This window comes from Felis catus, chromosome E2, assembly GCF_018350175.1.
Source record: "Felis catus isolate Fca126 chromosome E2, F.catus_Fca126_mat1.0, whole genome shotgun sequence".
NCBI lineage: Eukaryota > Metazoa > Chordata > Mammalia > Carnivora > Felidae > Felis > Felis catus.
Window position 1 is genome coordinate 33,755,596 of NC_058382.1, and position 15,931 is coordinate 33,771,526.

Genomic DNA, 15,931 nt, shown 5'->3' on the forward strand with positions numbered 1-15,931 from the left:
GAACCGGGGCCGGCGGCCGTGCGCACAGCCCCGTGCGCCGCGCGGCCGCCGGTGATTCAGCGCGGGGCGTGTGCAGGCGGCGGCCGCACGGGGCGGGCTTTTGCACTCGCCCCGGCTCCTTCCCGCTATAAAGGCGGCCCGCCGCGCTGCGCTCCACCACGCCTCTTTTGAGCGCCCAGCCACCTCTCTGCAACCGTCTCCGGACTCCAGCTACCGCTTCTTCTCGCCATGGATCCCGACTGCTCCTGCGCCACCGGTAAGCTCGGGTTCGGGGCCGCGCGTCGGTTGTAGAGCCAGAGAAGCAATCTCTGACGTCCCCTTCTCTTCTTGATCACTCACTTTCGGGGTGCTAACTGCCCCTCCCCAGAGCCTCTCGGTGTACCTCTCTCTAGGCTAATCGAGCCCCGCTCCTACCGACAAGGGGTCGGACTTCATGGCCTGTCCGGGTTCCCACGGGCAGGTTGTGGAACTGACTCAATCCCCGGGCTGCCAGCACCCATTCCCGCGTTCGAGTCCTCCCCAGGGACGGTTCGGTTCTCACCGCTGCCTTTCTCCTTGCAGGTGGCTCCTGCTCGTGCGCCGGCTCCTGCAAATGCAAAGCCTGCAGATGCACCTCCTGCAAGAAGAGTGAGTGCCATCTTTTCTCGTACAACCCCTACCCACCGCCACCCCTAGCCCATACTCCAAGGGGAGTTAAAACAGGATAGTTGATGCCTCTTCCTCGGGGAAAGGTGCTGCCTCCACGATGGGCCCCATAGGGGAGGACCGGAATCACTCATCCTTTGTGCCCAGCGCTCATCTCTGCCTCCTCCTTCCCTTTCACAGGCTGCTGCTCCTGCTGCCCCGTGGGCTGTGCCAAGTGTGCCCAGGGCTGCATCTGCAAAGGGGCATCGGACAAGTGCAGCTGCTGCGCCTAATGTCCGGGAGAGCCCGTCCCCGATGTAAATAGAGCAACGTGTACAAACCTGCAGGGTTTTTTGGTTTTTTTGGGTTTTTTTGGTATTTTTTGTTTTGTTTTTGGTACAAACCTGATCCGTTTGCTACATTCCTTTTTTTTTCCTATAAAATATGTGAATTATAATAAAAGTTGTTAAATTTTTCTCGCTTCTGTTTTCCTTTGCGTGCCCAGGAGGGCTGGGGTAGCGGATTGGACTGGAAGTGCAGAAACCTGGGTTCTGTCCACAAATGTTAGTCCCTAATAAACTGAGTGCCTTAAGGCAAGTCAGGTTACATCACCGAGCTTAACTTTCTGTAAAATGGAAGAGCCAGAGAATATAAAGGCATGAGGACTCATCGGGTCCGTCTGTTATCATGTCAAGCGTTGATGGCACAGAAACTTCTCAATCCAGAATTTATTTCTTTAATTATAAGTAATCTCTAAGCCCAAGGTGGGGCTCAAACCTCCTACCTGAGATCAAGAGTCACATACTCTAGGGACTGAGCCAGCCAGGTGCCCTGTCAATCCAGAATTTCTCATGCTCTATGGTTTCTCTGCCCAACCTCAGATCCTCACCAGATTTTAGACTTGAAAAGTGACTAAAGGGAATTGGAAAACAACTTCTCACCTGTTTGAATCCTACATGGGGTTCTCAAACCCCTGTGGTGAAGGAGTAGTTTTTACTTTCTGTGCATCACAGACTAAACCTTGGTAAAAATAAATTAATTTTACAAAAATGCCATAAAAGAACAATATGAAGCTCATGTATTTAGATTGGACACACATAGTTTCAATAAAGACATGAAGAACAAAATTAGAGATTTTAAAACACTGCGCATATATAGGTTCACTGAAGGTGTTCACTGAGCACGAGAAACAATTCACAAATTCCCCAGTGCTGTGGACCACACACACCTGAGTAGCTATGTCCTGGATGTCCTTCCCCACAGAGAATTTGGCTTGCTCCCTGCCACTGTGCCACTGACAGGACACCCAGTACCCCTGAGAGCTCCCTGTTGTGACTTGGCTCTGAGTCTTTGGAAGTTCCTCCCCAGGTCAGGCTGGGATCCGCCCCTACAAAATCTGCCCTTGGCAACTTGAAACCAACAAAGTCACTAGGGAATTGGAGACAATTGCCCAGCCATTTCCCCACAAGAGGGAGGCCATCCAAGAACTGGTTCCAGATGAAGTACTTCATGTCTGTCTGCGCAGGGTGATGGCCAGTCCTGCAGTTTGGAAGTCTCTGCGGTGTTTATTAGGCAGGAGAGAGGCCTTGAGTGACTTGTAATTAGTGCCAACGGTTAGTCCCCTGGGGCTCTTTGTGGAGGGAGTTGCTACTTGATGTTCAATCAAAGAGAAAGTGAGTCATGTGGCCCTGAATCAGGACCATGCTTGCCTGTGGGTGCCTGGTGTGAAAGGGGATTTATGAAGCCAGCCCGTGCCCAGAGCATGGGCTTTGCTGTCAGGCAGTCTGGGTTCACAGCCTCCTTTGTCACAGGTGGAATGACCTGGGCAAGCTGCTCAACCTTACTGAGCCTCGATTTCCCCATGGAAAGGAGATTCGGTCTCTATGTGGGATTAAATGATAGGCTCCCGGCTCCCGGCTAGGGCTTAATAAACAGTGGTCATTACGTCCACACTGACATTCATGGAGAGGGAATCCTATTGAATCCCAATAAGCTCTCAGGGAAAGGGTCCAAGAGTTTGGAAGCATTACTCTAGGCTGGAGGTTAAGGGTGGGATTGGAAATTTGCTGACCTGGTGCTGGAAGGAGGGTGGATGACCAGCCTAATGCTCCCAGGGACAAGATGCTGCCACGGCATTTGGACAGACACAAAAGCCTTCACCATCCTTCATGCCATTTGGTCCGCAGGAATCAATGAGAGAGTGAACATGCAGGGGCTGGAGTAATCATGCCGTCTTCAGAGAGATTGAGCCAACTGTCTAAGGTCACGCAGCTCCCAGTCAGGGGTCTGAACAAATACAGCTGGCCTCAGGCCCTGTCCACAGCTGGCTGATCATGATGGCACCGGGTGCTAAATATTGCCTGTCACGATTCAAAGGTGGAAGGGCCTCTGGAGATGGACCAATGGTGCCCCAGCTTGAGAGTTGAGACACTGAAGCCCAGAGAGGTCAGAGAGCTAATGTAGAGGATGTGACTGCCAATTCAGTGCTCTCCCCACTGCTGCTCTGTGCCAGGTGTTCAGCGTCCTTACTTTTCATGTGAAGTCATGGTGCGGGGAGGAGGGTGAGGGCATGATGCAAAGCCCATGTGAGTGCAAATCCTACCCATGTCACTTACAGCTACGTGATGTAAACCTCTCTGGCTTAGTACTTCCACTGTAAAAGGGGCAAAGAAAGGCACCTGGCTCAAAGGATTGAATGAGTTAATACGTGTAAAGAACTTAGAACAGTGTCTAGCACATCATAAGTGATCTATTAATATTAGCTATTACTTTATTTTTATTATACATACCATAAGGCACATTTGTTACCTCCTGACAAATCAGCCAGGCCTGGGATGCTATTACTTTATTATTATCATGCATAACACAAGGAGTATTTATTTACCTCAAATTAGCCTGGCCTGGGGTGCCAGGTTATGGGTCCTATGTGGTCTTTATCAACTGCAGGAGAATGTGGCCCTTGGGCAGAGAACATCATTCAGTCTCCCCACAAAACTGTGATTGGAATTACAGGTATAAAGCCACGAGGAAGATGCTCTGTGCCTTAGATCAGGCACCAGAAGACACCTGCCATCTTTTTAACATTGTACTTTGAAATGATTCATATTTTCTTTAATTTAAATGAAAGACAAACTTTAAAAAAAATTTTTTTTAACGTTTATTTATTTTTGAGACAGAGAGAGACAGAGTATGAACAGGGGAGGGGCAGAGAGAGAGGGAGACACAGAATCCGAAACAGGCTCCAGGCTCTGAGCTGTCAGCACAGAGCCCGACACGGGACTCGAACTCACGGACCGTGAGATCATGACCTGAGCCGAAGTCCGATGCTCAACCAACCGAGCCACCCAGGCGCCCCATAAATGAAAAACAAACTGTTTATGATTACTAAAAATGAGAATCAATCTTATCCTAGACATAGAAGATAGCCAGAAAAGTATATATAGTGTATGAAAATATACTATATAAATATATATGTATTTCACTTATGGATCACTTCATTTGCTACCCATAGTTTGAGGTGGCAGCTTGCTCTTATTGAAAAGGTCTCAAGTAGTAGAGAAACATAGACATACCTAGGTCAAAGTCAGCCTTATCTTTCCCCAGGGAAGCTGACTGGATTCAGATCAGTGTCCACTTCTAGCTGTGTGACTTGGGCCAGGTAATTTAGACTCTGTGCTGTAGTTATCCGTTAACAAAAAGGGCTCAAAAGTAATAGTAATTCCCTGTTGGGGTCTTTGTGAGGGTACAAATTTCAAAAGTGATTATAAAATGGCCTGGCACATAATAAATGCTATGTAATTCTTGAGATGCTTAAAGAGTCATAACACTTTTCTTTGTTATTTTAAAGCCAGGTCTCCCTATTACCTAAAAGAAAGCCTCCTTTGTGGGCATCTTACGCATTGGGCAAGAGTGGGGCCAAGTCTGGAGTGCGGTGCACCTGAAGGCTGTCCGGAGCACTAGATTTAACCCAAAAAAGGACCTGGAGAAATGTGCCCATATATCTTTTCCCGCCTGGAGAACGGGCAGAGGCAGTGGTCTGTGTCCCCCAAACGGTGTACAGGATAAAAGGGTCCGAAAGCCCGACGTGGGGCCAGAGAAGAGACATGCCAGGGGAGGCAAAGGTCACGTCCACCCCCGATCCTCTGCACACAACTCTCTCAGGTGGCTCTGCACACCCACCCTCTGCCTCTTGCCCCCGCCAAGCCTGGGTCTGGAAGGAGAGGCCGGGGTTGCACACAGGCTCCCGGAAAGAGCGACCCCGGGGACACCTGCAGCGGGCCGGGGGTGGGGAAGGCGGCGAGGACCCAGGCAGAGAGTTCCCGGAACCGACCGGAACGCGGGCGGCGGCCAACCGCGGGGAGACCGAGAGGGGGCGGGCCGGGCGGCTGGGACACCGCGTGCCGACCCCTCCGCGCGGTGCGCACGGAGCCCGCCACCCTCCTGGACCCGTGCGCCCGGCCCCGCGGGGTGCACACAGCACAGCCAAGGACACGCCGGGCCGCGCGCTCTCCACGGGGCGGGTGCAAGGGCCGGGGCGGGGCCTTTGCGCCCGGACCGCCCGCTCCCGCTATAAAGCCGGCCCTCCAGGGCCCAGGCACCACCACGCCTCCAGCCATCAGCGGTGTGCCTCTTGTGTCGCCTGCTTTGGACTTTCGTCGTCACCTCGACTCCAGATGGACCCCAACTGCTCCTGCTCCGCCGGTAAGGGCCCCCGGCTCTGAGTCTTAGGGTGCAGTTTCCCAGGCCCGGACCGACTGTTCTTGGGGTTAGAAGAGCGAGTGTTTTGGACTTGAGTTGAATCCAGTCGTGGGCACGTGGGCACGTGCTGTGCTTTCTCCCCCGCCAAGCCCCTGAGAGCATTTCCGTTCTCCCTCTGCTCCCTGTGTTAGAGGGGAGGGTACTGCGGTCACGTCGAAGCCTCCTGTTGGTCGAGGGCTGCTGACCTGGGAACACAGTGCTCTGTTCAGGCCTTGGAGCCACCAGCACTTGATGGGAGGTGGGGCATTGCCTCCTCGGGGTTCAAGACCACAGGCGCTGGCTCTACTCTTAGCCCTTTGGAAGGCCCCAGACCTTCCGTGTGGAGTAAAAGCCGGAGGGGACCTACCTTTCCTAGCACCGCAGAGACAGGGAGTGGGGCTGCCCTTACCCGCCCTGCGTGAGGAGCGAGCTCCTGGTGCTGGGCACCGACCCGGAGGCCGCAGGGGGCGTGTGCTGCCCACCCACTGTGGCTCCTACCCGCCCTTGTGCTCACCGCGTCTCTTTCTCTCCCTGGCAGGTGGCTCCTGCACGTGCGCCAGCTCCTGCACGTGCAAAGAGTGCAGATGCACCTCCTGCAAGAAGAGTGAGTGTGGGGTGTTCTCCCAGGGGGGCTGGGCTGGGTCAGATGACCCAGCTTCTCTACATCCCCTTCCCTCAGCCCCTGACTCAGAATTGGCACTGAAAGTTCCTGCAGATAAGATGGTGGAGTCCCCACCTCATCCTAGAACAGGGCGGCCGAGGCCCCTGCAGAGAGGTCAGCAAATCGTGTCAAGGATGCAGCCAGCAGCAGAACCTAGGTCTCCTGCCTTCTGAACCCTCCAGTGTCCTGACACTTGATGTTCATGAATTTGACGACCCCGTGTGGTGTCTCTGACCTGGTGCAGCCCTTTCCTCTGCAGACAGCCCAGAACTTCCCTGGCCCTCCTGGGCGCTGGTAGGCGGGGGGTGCCCCCTCTCTGACCTTGAGGACTTCCCTCGCGTCACTGTGTGGTTCAGGGGGGCAAAGGACTAGCCTCCATTGTCCCTGGAGGCCCTGTCTCTGTGTCTGCAGGCGTTCTGCCCTGTCCTGGAATCAGATGGGGGCAAGGCAGCCTCTTGCTAGGGGGTAGGACCCAGTTGTCTAGGGACAGAGCAGGCCATCTTCAACCCAGGGCCCTGCAGGGCTGGGGGCAGAGCTGTGCCGGGCCCGCTGTGGGAAGGGAGGTTCCTGGTGACCCACTTGGGCTCTGACCCACTCGGGCCTTTCTCCCCCAGGCTGCTGCTCCTGCTGCCCCGTGGGCTGTGCCAAGTGTGCCCAGGGCTGCATCTGCAAAGGGGCATCGGACAAGTGCAGCTGCTGTGCCTGATGTGGGGGAGCACCTGTTCCAGATGTAAATAGAGCAACATGTACAAACCTGCAGTTTTTTTTTTTTTTACTTTTTCATATTACCATGACCTGTTTGCTACATTCCTGTTTCCATAAAATACATGACTTATAACAAAACTTGAATAAAATAAAAGTTGAATTTATTCTGGCTCTCTTTTCATGCTTTGGATATAAGGGACCTCATATTCCCCAAGGCTGGAGTGGAGGATTGGACCGTAAGTGCAGAGACCTGGATCCTGGACCCCCAAGTATTAGCCCCTAACACTCTGTGCCTTATGGGAGTCCTGAATCAGTTTCTTGGATGAAAATGAAAGTATCTAGATGCCCTAGCAGTATGGGGCAAATACAGTTCCCCTCAATTCTTGTGGGAAGTGTTTGTGGTCTACAACTTCTCAATATCTAATTAGGATTCCCTGCTGAGCTTTGATCCTCAGCAATGTTAGGCTTCAGAAGTACTCAGGAGGGTCACCTGGTTGGCTTAGGTGGTAGAGTGTGCAACTCTTGTTTTGTTTTTTATTTTTTTTAATTTTCATCCAAATTAGTTAGCATATAGTGCAACAATGATTTCAGGAGTAGTTCTCTTACCCATTTAGCCCATCCTCCCTCCCACAACCCCTCCAGTAACCCTCAATTTGTTCTCCATATTTATGAATCTCTTCTGTTTTGTCTCCCTCCCTGTTTTTATATTATTTTTGTTTCCCTTCCCTTACGTTCATCTGTTTTGTCTCTTAAAGCCCTCATATGAGTGAAGTCATATGATTTTTGTCTTTCCCTGACTGACTAATTTCACTCAGCATAATACCCTCCAGTTCCATCCATGTAGCTGCAAATGGCAAGATTTCATTCTTCTTGATCGCGAAGTAATACTCCATTGTGTATATATACCACATCTTTATCCATTCATCCACTGTGGACATTTGGGCTCTTTCTACTTTGGCTGTTGTTGATAGTGCTGCTATAAACATGGGGGTGCATGTGTCCCTTCGAAACAGCACACCTGTATCCCTTGGATAAATGCCTAGTAGTGCAATTGCTGGATTGTAGGGTAGTTCTATTTTTAGTTTTTTTGAGGAAACTCCATACTGTTTTCCAGAGTGGCTGCACCAGCTTGCATTCCCAGGAGTGTGCAACTCTTGATCTCGGGGTTTGGAGTTGTAGGTTCAAGGCCCACGTTGGGTGTAGAGATTACTTAACTAAAATCTTTAAAAAAAAAAAAGTACTCTGGGGATGGAATCTACCTCCCCACTTGTTTGACTTTTCTTTACAGGGCTTGCTTCTGACACACTTGAAGGACCAATTTTTATTTTTTATTTTTGAGAGGAGAGAGAGAGAGAGAATGAGCCAGGAGGGGCAGAGAGAGGGAGAGGGAGAATCCCAAGCAGGCTCCATACTGAGAGTGAGGTGCTCAATGTGGGGCTCAAACCCACAAACCCTGAGATCATGAAACTGAGCTGAAATCAAGAGTCGGATGCTTAACCGTCTGAGCCATCTAGGCACCTCCCAATTTTTACTTTCCGACACAGATTTAATTTTTGGCAAAATAAATTACTAAGAAAAAACTTTAAAAGGCGCAATTTACAAAACCCATGTTTTGATTCAACAAATTTCCCTCTTGTTTTGAGGAACAAAATAAAACGTTTAAAAACTGCAAATGACACATGTATTCATCAAAGGTGTGAACTGAGCACTAGAAACAATTCACAAGGTGTGTGGACGGACCACACACACCTTGAGTAGCACCATCTCCAACACCCGCACAGGGAATCCATCAGTGTTGGCTTGTCTAGTGGCACTGACAGGACACCCAGTACCCCTGAGAGCTCCCTGTTGTGACTTGGCTCTGAGTCTTTGGAAGTTCCTCCCCAGGTCAAGCTGGGATCCGCCCCTACAAAATCTGCCCTTGGCAACTTGAAACCAACAAAGTCACTAGGGAATTGGAGACAATTGCCCAGCCATTTCCCCACAAGAGGGAGGCCATCCAAGAACTGGTTCCAGATGAAGTACTTCATGTCTGTCTGTGCAGGGTGATGGCCAGTCCTGCAGTTTGGAAGTCTCTGCGGTGTTTATTAGGCAGGAGAGAGGCCTTGAGTGACTTGTAATTAGTGCCAACGGTTAGTCCCCCGGGGCTCTTTGTGGAGGGAGTTGCTACTTGATGTTCAATCAAAGAGAAAGTGAGTCATGTGGCCCTGAATCAGGATCATGCTTGCCTGTGGGTGCCTGGTGTGAAAGGGGATTTATGAAGCCAGCCCGTGCCCAGAGCATGGGCTTTGCTGTCAGGCAGTCTGGTTCACAGCTTACCTTGCCATTTCTTGGCCATGTGACCTGGGCAAGTTGTTGACACTTACGAAGCCCTCATTTCTTCATTTGTGTAAAGGAGATGACATTTCAATGTAAGAAATTAAGTGAGATAGTGTCCTGGCTCCTGGCTAGGGCTTAACAAACAGTGGTCATTATGGTCACTACAATATTCACACTGACATTTGTGGAGAGAGAATACTTCTAGCTCCCAACATAGCATGTTTGGAAGTATTACTCTGGAGGCTAGAGATGGGATTAGAAATTTGCTGACCTGGGGCCCAGGGGAGTGTGGATGTCCAGCAATAAGCCCCTAGGGACGGGATGCTGCCACCGCATTTGGACAGACACAAGAATCTTTCCCATCCTTTACGTCATTTGATCTGTACAGGAAACAGTTAAAAGCGAACATGCAGGAACTGAAGTGATTGTGCCAACACCAGAGAAATTAAGCAACCAGCCCCAGGTCACACAGCTCCCAGTCAGAGTTATTAATTTATATACTACAGCTGACCTCACCCTCTGGCCACCACTGGCTGATCATGATGTCACTGGATGCTAAATCCTGCCTCTCATCATTCAGAGCTGGAAGGGTCCTTTGAGATAGTCTAGTTGTGCCCTATCTGGAGAGATGGGAAACCGAAGCCCAGAGAGGTCACAGAGCTCTGCAGAGGATCTGACTGCCCTCTCAGTGCTCCTCCCACTGCTGCTCTGTGCCTCTCTGTCCTCACCTTTCATGCGAAGTCATGGTGCAGGGTGGAGGGTGAGGGCATGATGCTACAGTCAGCCTGCATGAGTGCAACGCCCCCTCGTGTCACTTACAGCTGCGTGACGTAAACCTCTCTGTGGCTCAGTCTCCTGCACTCTAAAAGGGGAAAAATAGTAGGGCGGTGGCTCTTAGAATGAGATTATTTAATACAGGTAAAGAAATGAGAATGATGCCTGGACACAGTGAGTAATCCATAATGTTAGCTATTATTTTATTAATAGCATTCATAGCATAGGAGACATTTCTCTACCTCCAGAAAAATAAGCCCGGCCTGGTGGGCTTAGCTGCGTGTCCTGTGTTGTCTCCATCCACCCAATGAGCATGTGACCAATTGCCCAGAGAGAGTTATCGTCTCTTCTCACACAAGAAGGGTCGGCCCTAGGGATATAAAGCCATGAGCAAGACAGTCCAAGTCCTCATAATAGATACAGATGGATGCCTGCCATCTCTGCTGTCCTCTGCAACCGTATCTTACTTAACATTTTCTTTTGAATGATTCATATTTTTTGAAATACATTTATATGAAAAGCAAAGTCTTTTACCACTACTGAAAATGAGAATGAGTTTACTTCCAGACATAGAAGTGTGCTATAAAATCATGTATCATATATATATATGTGTATATATATACATATATATGTGATTACATATACATATATATCATATATTACATATACATATATATATACATATATATATATATATATATATATATATATATACACTCCTTTTGTTTCACTTTGTCACTCCCAAGATTGAGCTTGACACAGTAGAGTGCAGCTAAAGACATATCTCTGGGCCAAAGGGAGGCTTTATCATTTACTTTCTTTCCCTCCAGCAGTGGCTGGAACCATATCCAGGGTACCACCTCCCAGCACCGTGACCCTGGGTTAGCTACCTTAAACTCCATGTGCTGTGTGCACTTTTGCCTTTGGGAAACTGGCTCATAACTAATGTCCCCTTTATGATTGCTATTGGGGGGCACCTGGGTGGCTCAGCTGGGTAAGGGACTGACTCTTGGTTTCTGTTCAGGTCACAATCTCTCTGTGAGTTCGAGCCCCACATCAGTCTCCATGCTGACAGTAGATTGGGATTCTCTCTCTAACCTTCCCTCGGCCCTTCCTGTGCTTGCGTGTGCTCTCTCAAAATAAATAAATAAACTTAAAAAAGAATTAAAAACATAAAGGATCACTGGTAGGGTTCAAATAGCCGAGATGAGACACAAGGATGGGAACAGACTAAATGCTATGCAGTTGCCAGGAACACAAAGAGGGACAGAACCACTTGTCTTACTTTGTTATTTGATGCAGGGTTCACCTATCACATACAAAGATCCCTTCCCATGCTTTGGGCACCTCCATCATGAGAGGGGTGAATTGGCAGGGCTGAGGAAAGCCCCTAGAAAGTTTAGGCGAAGGAGCACCCGGACAAAAGGACCCACACATCCCTTCCACGGTACAGGATAGAAAGAACGAAAGGAGCCACAGGCCTGTGCTCACTGCGTTGCTGTGTACAAGACAAACACGCCCTAAGGCCCACAATAGGGGACCTAGACAGGCAATGGCTGGCAGGGAACGCAGGAGGAAGTCACTAGATACTAGGTAATTCTTGGAATGCTGAAAGGGAAATGACCACTTTTCTTATTTTGTTATTTAAAGTCGGGTCTCCCTATCACCTAAAAGAATCCCTCCGTTGTGTGCATCTTACCCACTGGGCACCGGCTGGAGTGGGGTGCATCCGCAGGTTGTGGCAAGCCCTGCTTTTAACCCAAAGAAGGGCCCAGACAATCGCGCCCATATATCCTTTCGCTCCTGGAGAACGGACAGAGGCAGTGGTCTGTGCAAGCCAAACGGTGTACCGCATAAAAGGGTCCGAAAGCCCGACGTGGGGCCGGAGAAGAGACATGCCAGGGGAGGCAAAGGTCACGTCCACCCCCCATCCTCTGCACACAACTCTCTCAGGTGGCTCTGCACACCCACCCTCTGCCCCTTGCCCCCGCCAAGCCTGGGTCTGGAAGGAGAGGCCGGGGTTGCACACGGGCTCCCGGAAAGAGCGACCCCGGGGACACCTGCAGCGGGCCGGGGGTGGGGAAGGCGGCGAGGACCCAGGCAGAGAGTTCCCGGAACCGACGGGAACGGGGGCGGCGGCCAACCGCGGGGAGACCGAGAGGGGGCGGGCAGGGAGTCTGGGACACCGCGTGCCGACCCCTCCGCGCGGTGCGCACGGAGCCCGCCACCCTCCTGGACCCGTGCGCCCGGCCCCGCGGGGTGCACACAGCACAGCCAAGGACACGCCGGGCCGCGCGCTCTCGGCGGGGCGGGTGCAAGGGCCGGGGCGGGGCCTTTGCGCCCGGACCGCCCGCTCCCGCTATAAAGCCGGCCCTCCAGGGCCCAGGCACCACCACGCCTCCAGCCATCAGCGGTGTGCCTCTTGTGTCGCCTGCTTTGGACTTTCGTCGTCACCTCGACTCCAGATGGACCCCAACTGCTCCTGCTCCGCCGGTAAGGGCCCCCGGCTCTGAGTCTTAGGGTGCAGTTTCCCAGGCCCGGACCGACTGTTCTTGGGGTTAGAAGAGCGAGCGTTTTGGACTTGAGTTGAATCCAGTCGTGGGCACGTGGGCACGTGCTGTGCTTTCTCCCCCGCCAAGCCCCTGAGAGCATTTCCGTTCTCTCTCTGCTCCCTGTGTTAGAGGGGAGGGTACTGCGGTCACGTCGAAGCCTCCTGTTGGTCGAGGGCTGCTGACCTGGGAACACAGTGCTCTGTTCAGGCCTTGGAGCCACCAGCACTTGATGGGAGGTGGGGCATTGCCTCCTCGGGGTTCAAGACCACAGGCGCTGGCTCTACTCTTAGCCCTTTGGAAGGCCCCAGACCTTCCGTGTGGAGTAAAAGCCGGAGGGGACCTACCTTTCCTAGCACCGCAGAGACAGGGAGTGAGGCTGCCCTTACCCGCCCTGCGTGAGGAGCGAGCTCCTGGTGCTGGGCACCGACCCGGAGGCCGCAGGGGGCGTGTGCTGCCCACCCACTGTGGCTCCTACCCGCCCTTGTGCTCACCGCGTCTCTTTCTCTCCCTGGCAGGTGGCTCCTGCACGTGCGCCGGCTCCTGCACGTGCAAAGAGTGCAGATGCACCTCCTGCAAGAAGAGTGAGTGTGGGGTGTTCTCCCAGGGGGGCTGGGCTGGGTCAGATGACCCAGCTTCTCTACATCCCCTTCCCTCAGCCCCTGACTCAGAATTGGCACTGAAAGTTCCTGCAGATAAGATGGTGGAGTCCCCACCTCATCCTAGAACAGGGCGGCCGAGGCCCCTGCAGAGAGGTCAGCAAATCGTGTCAAGGATGCAGCCAGCAGCAGAACCTAGGTCTCCTGCCTTCTGAACCCTCCAGTGTCCTGACACTTGATGTTCATGAATTTGATGACCCCGTGTGGTGTCTCTGACCTGGTGCAGCCCTTTCCTCTGCAGACAGCCCAGAACTTCCCTGGCCCTCCTGGGCGCTGGTAGGCGGGGGGTGCCCCCTCTCTGACCTTGAGGACTTCCCTCGCGTCACTGTGTGGTTCAGGGGGGCAAAGGACTAGCCTCCATTGTCCCTGGAGGCCCTGTCTCTGTGTCTGCAGGCGTTCTGCCCTGTCCTGGAATCAGATGGGGGCAAGGCAGCCTCTTGCCAGGGGGTAGGACCCAGTTGTCTAGGGACAGAGCAGGCCATCCTCAACCCAGGGCCCTGCAGGGCTGGGGGCAGAGCTGTGCCGGGCCCGCTGTGGGAAGGGAGGTTCCTGGCGACCCACTTGGGCTCTGACCCACTCGGGCCTTTCTCCCCCAGGCTGCTGCTCCTGCTGCCCCGTGGGCTGTGCCAAGTGTGCCCAGGGCTGCATCTGCAAAGGGGCATCGGACAAGTGCAGCTGCTGTGCCTGATGTGGGGGAGCACCTGTTCCAGATGTAAATAGAGCAACATGTACAAACCTGCAGTTTTTTACTTTTTCATTTTACCATGACCTGTTTGCTACATTCCTGTTTCTGTGAGATATTTGAATGACAATAAATCATCTAGACTCTTCTGGCTCCAGGTGTCTAGCAGTGTGTTGGGAAGGTGGGACTTGTTTCTAGTTGGGTTAAAGGGGACCTGGGTTGGGGGAAGTTGAGGGGGTGGGCATGGAAAGTGGGTGTAGGGCAGGGTTTCCTGCAGTCTGGCTGGTCCACCTCCTTTGAGGCCCTTCTTTGACAGCTATGACAGCCTCCACTGCCTTCCAGAATGTCCCCACCCTTCGTTGTATCTGTGTCACTACCCGTATTCACTCAATAGCCACCTATGGTGCATCCAGTGAATAGACAGGCATTGGGTTCTACTTGTCGAGGTCACATAGGGCTTACAGACTGCCTGGGAGAGAGAAGTTCTGAATCGAAAATACATGTCTGTGACTGAGCATGCTGTTGGGTGAGCCCAAGTGGGGAGACCTGCCATGGGAGCTGCCTTCCTGTCAGAGGGGACTGCTTGAGCAAAGGCCCTGATGTGTAGGCCCACATGGCTGGGTAAGTGTGACAATGGAGTGTTCCAAGTTCACTTCGGAGACCGCGTGTCTCCATCTGCCAGACTCCCCACCTGGCTGCCCTCTGAGCCACTTGGAGGTGGGACAGGGGAAGAGAGGACCACACCAGGGTCCCCCTTTCCTCTTCCCAGCTTCCATTCTGATTTCTTAGGTATAAGATGGGCTGGGGAACCCAGATTTTAACAAGGACCTAAGGTTGTAACCCACCGGGGCGGTCACATGGAGCATTTAGTGAAATGAAATGAGCCTCTGCCAGGAAATATTTCCACCCTGGTTGGAATTTGAGGCCAAGTCCCCCATCGTGTGGCTGCCTGTCCTGGGGGCCAAGAGAACACGGAGGTACCAGGTTCCTGTCAGTCTGTGGAGGAAGAGGCAGGTAGGCCTTGCCCTGCAGGATGTGGCAAGTGTTTTCGTAGAGACCAAATCCGGCAGAAGGGGTGGGCAGCCCCCCGGGGGGGGGGCTCATACTACAGAGACACCCACCCCGGTGTGGATGGGCTGGTGTCCTCGTCACTGTTTCCTAGTGAGAGCCTGGCACAGACCCTGTGGCTCTTGGACAGGAGAGTGATGTGCTATTGCCACGTTTGCTCCGGAAGTCCTGCTGCCACAGTCACAAACGGGCCCAGTTATTTCACAACTCCACCTTTGGGACTCACAGCTGCCAATCCCCTCCGTGGAAGGGTACAGAATGTTTTCATTCGGCCTGACAAACACAATCATCGGCCTGCAGCGTTTTACTTTTCGAGTCCTGTGTGAAGTAGCCTTCTCGCTTCCTCCCTGAGCCCCCCATCTCCCCAAGGGGTGGGTGGGGCATGACCATTACGGTGGTAGCTCGAGAGATTAATTTACAATAGTTTTTTTTTTTTTTAAATGAATATGATTGCATCAGAATGGCTCATTTAATTCCAGAAGCCAATACCTTGTTTAGCTGGTAAGGCAGTTAAACACGGCTACTCTGGGGCCAGATTGCCTGGCTAGAACCACAGCTCTACTACTTAGGCAAGTTATGGGGCCTGTTTGTGCCTTACAGTTCTCATCTGTAAAGTGGGGGCAGGAAAAGTGAGGTTAGGCGCCATATCTGACAATCAGTAGGTAGATCCATAAATTCTCTCTCCTGGATTCAAAGAACACTTATTGGACCTCTGCTACATGTAAATCACTGCTGTGCTGGGCACAGAGGAAGATAATATGTAAATAAGACCCAATCCCTTTGCAAAACTGGAAGAGTTTATTCAAGTCCCTGTTGAATTCAGGGAGCTTTTATTTATCATTTCTAGACACAGCTCCTGAGCTGGGGCAGAGAGTGACACAGAGTCTGAACATATCTGCCTTTAGGAGAAGGCAGAGAAGACTCTAGGTATGAAAGCCTTGGAGAAGGGTGTGATTCAATCTGACCAGGAGGCCAAGAGAAAACCATTCATTCATTCATTCATTTGTTCATTCGCATGGTCACTCTTTGGCCAGAACTGATTGGAGAATTGGTGAATAGGCTGGAAGAGTAGGGGGTTAACTCTTCCGGGAAAGGGGGGAGGCTGGCATGACATCCCTGACCGAGGCAGATGCTTCGTATTAGATGAACCAAT

The 15,931-nt window shown here is 52.0% G+C and overlaps 3 protein-coding genes across 3 annotated transcripts; all 3 read left to right on the forward strand.

The window, feature by feature from the left end:
* The first annotated feature begins 95 nt into the window (after nt 1-95).
* LOC101081428 (metallothionein-1) lies at nt 96-1,099 on the forward strand. The gene is made up of 3 exons (XM_003998055.6): nt 96-256; nt 562-627; nt 826-1,099. Exons 1-3 carry the CDS (start codon nt 229-231, stop codon nt 915-917), a joined length of 186 nt encoding a protein of 61 aa, XP_003998104.1. The 5' UTR covers nt 96-228; the 3' UTR covers nt 918-1,099.
* Nucleotides 1,100-5,173: 4,074 nt separating this feature from the next.
* LOC111558023 (metallothionein-2-like) lies at nt 5,174-6,891 on the forward strand. The gene is made up of 3 exons (XM_045046514.1): nt 5,174-5,325; nt 5,900-5,965; nt 6,637-6,891. Exons 1-3 carry the CDS (start codon nt 5,298-5,300, stop codon nt 6,726-6,728), a joined length of 186 nt encoding a protein of 61 aa, XP_044902449.1. The 5' UTR covers nt 5,174-5,297; the 3' UTR covers nt 6,729-6,891.
* Nucleotides 6,892-12,159: 5,268 nt separating this feature from the next.
* Nucleotides 12,160-13,863, forward strand: LOC111558024 (metallothionein-2). The gene is made up of 3 exons (XM_023245328.2): nt 12,160-12,313; nt 12,888-12,953; nt 13,625-13,863. Exons 1-3 carry the CDS (start codon nt 12,286-12,288, stop codon nt 13,714-13,716), a joined length of 186 nt encoding a protein of 61 aa, XP_023101096.1. The 5' UTR covers nt 12,160-12,285; the 3' UTR covers nt 13,717-13,863.
* Nucleotides 13,864-15,931: the final 2,068 nt, after the last annotated feature.

What these genes read in the sequence shown, in the direction of transcription:
- LOC111558024 (XM_023245328.2), top strand. Translation starts at nt 12,286, where the DNA reads ATGGACCCCAACTGCTCCTGCTCCGCCG. An exon ending in CAACTGCTCCTGCTCCGCCG is followed by an intron (nt 12,314 to 12,887) that starts GTAAGGGCCCCC and finishes TCTCCCTGGCAG; the next exon opens with GTGGCTCCTGCACGTGCGCC. An exon ending in ATGCACCTCCTGCAAGAAGA is followed by an intron (nt 12,954 to 13,624) that starts GTGAGTGTGGGG and finishes TTTCTCCCCCAG; the next exon opens with GCTGCTGCTCCTGCTGCCCC.
- LOC111558023 (XM_045046514.1), top strand. Translation starts at nt 5,298, where the DNA reads ATGGACCCCAACTGCTCCTGCTCCGCCG. An exon ending in CAACTGCTCCTGCTCCGCCG is followed by an intron (nt 5,326 to 5,899) that starts GTAAGGGCCCCC and finishes TCTCCCTGGCAG; the next exon opens with GTGGCTCCTGCACGTGCGCC. An exon ending in ATGCACCTCCTGCAAGAAGA is followed by an intron (nt 5,966 to 6,636) that starts GTGAGTGTGGGG and finishes TTTCTCCCCCAG; the next exon opens with GCTGCTGCTCCTGCTGCCCC.
- LOC101081428 (XM_003998055.6), top strand. Translation starts at nt 229, where the DNA reads ATGGATCCCGACTGCTCCTGCGCCACCG. An exon ending in CGACTGCTCCTGCGCCACCG is followed by an intron (nt 257 to 561) that starts GTAAGCTCGGGT and finishes TTCTCCTTGCAG; the next exon opens with GTGGCTCCTGCTCGTGCGCC. An exon ending in ATGCACCTCCTGCAAGAAGA is followed by an intron (nt 628 to 825) that starts GTGAGTGCCATC and finishes TCCCTTTCACAG; the next exon opens with GCTGCTGCTCCTGCTGCCCC.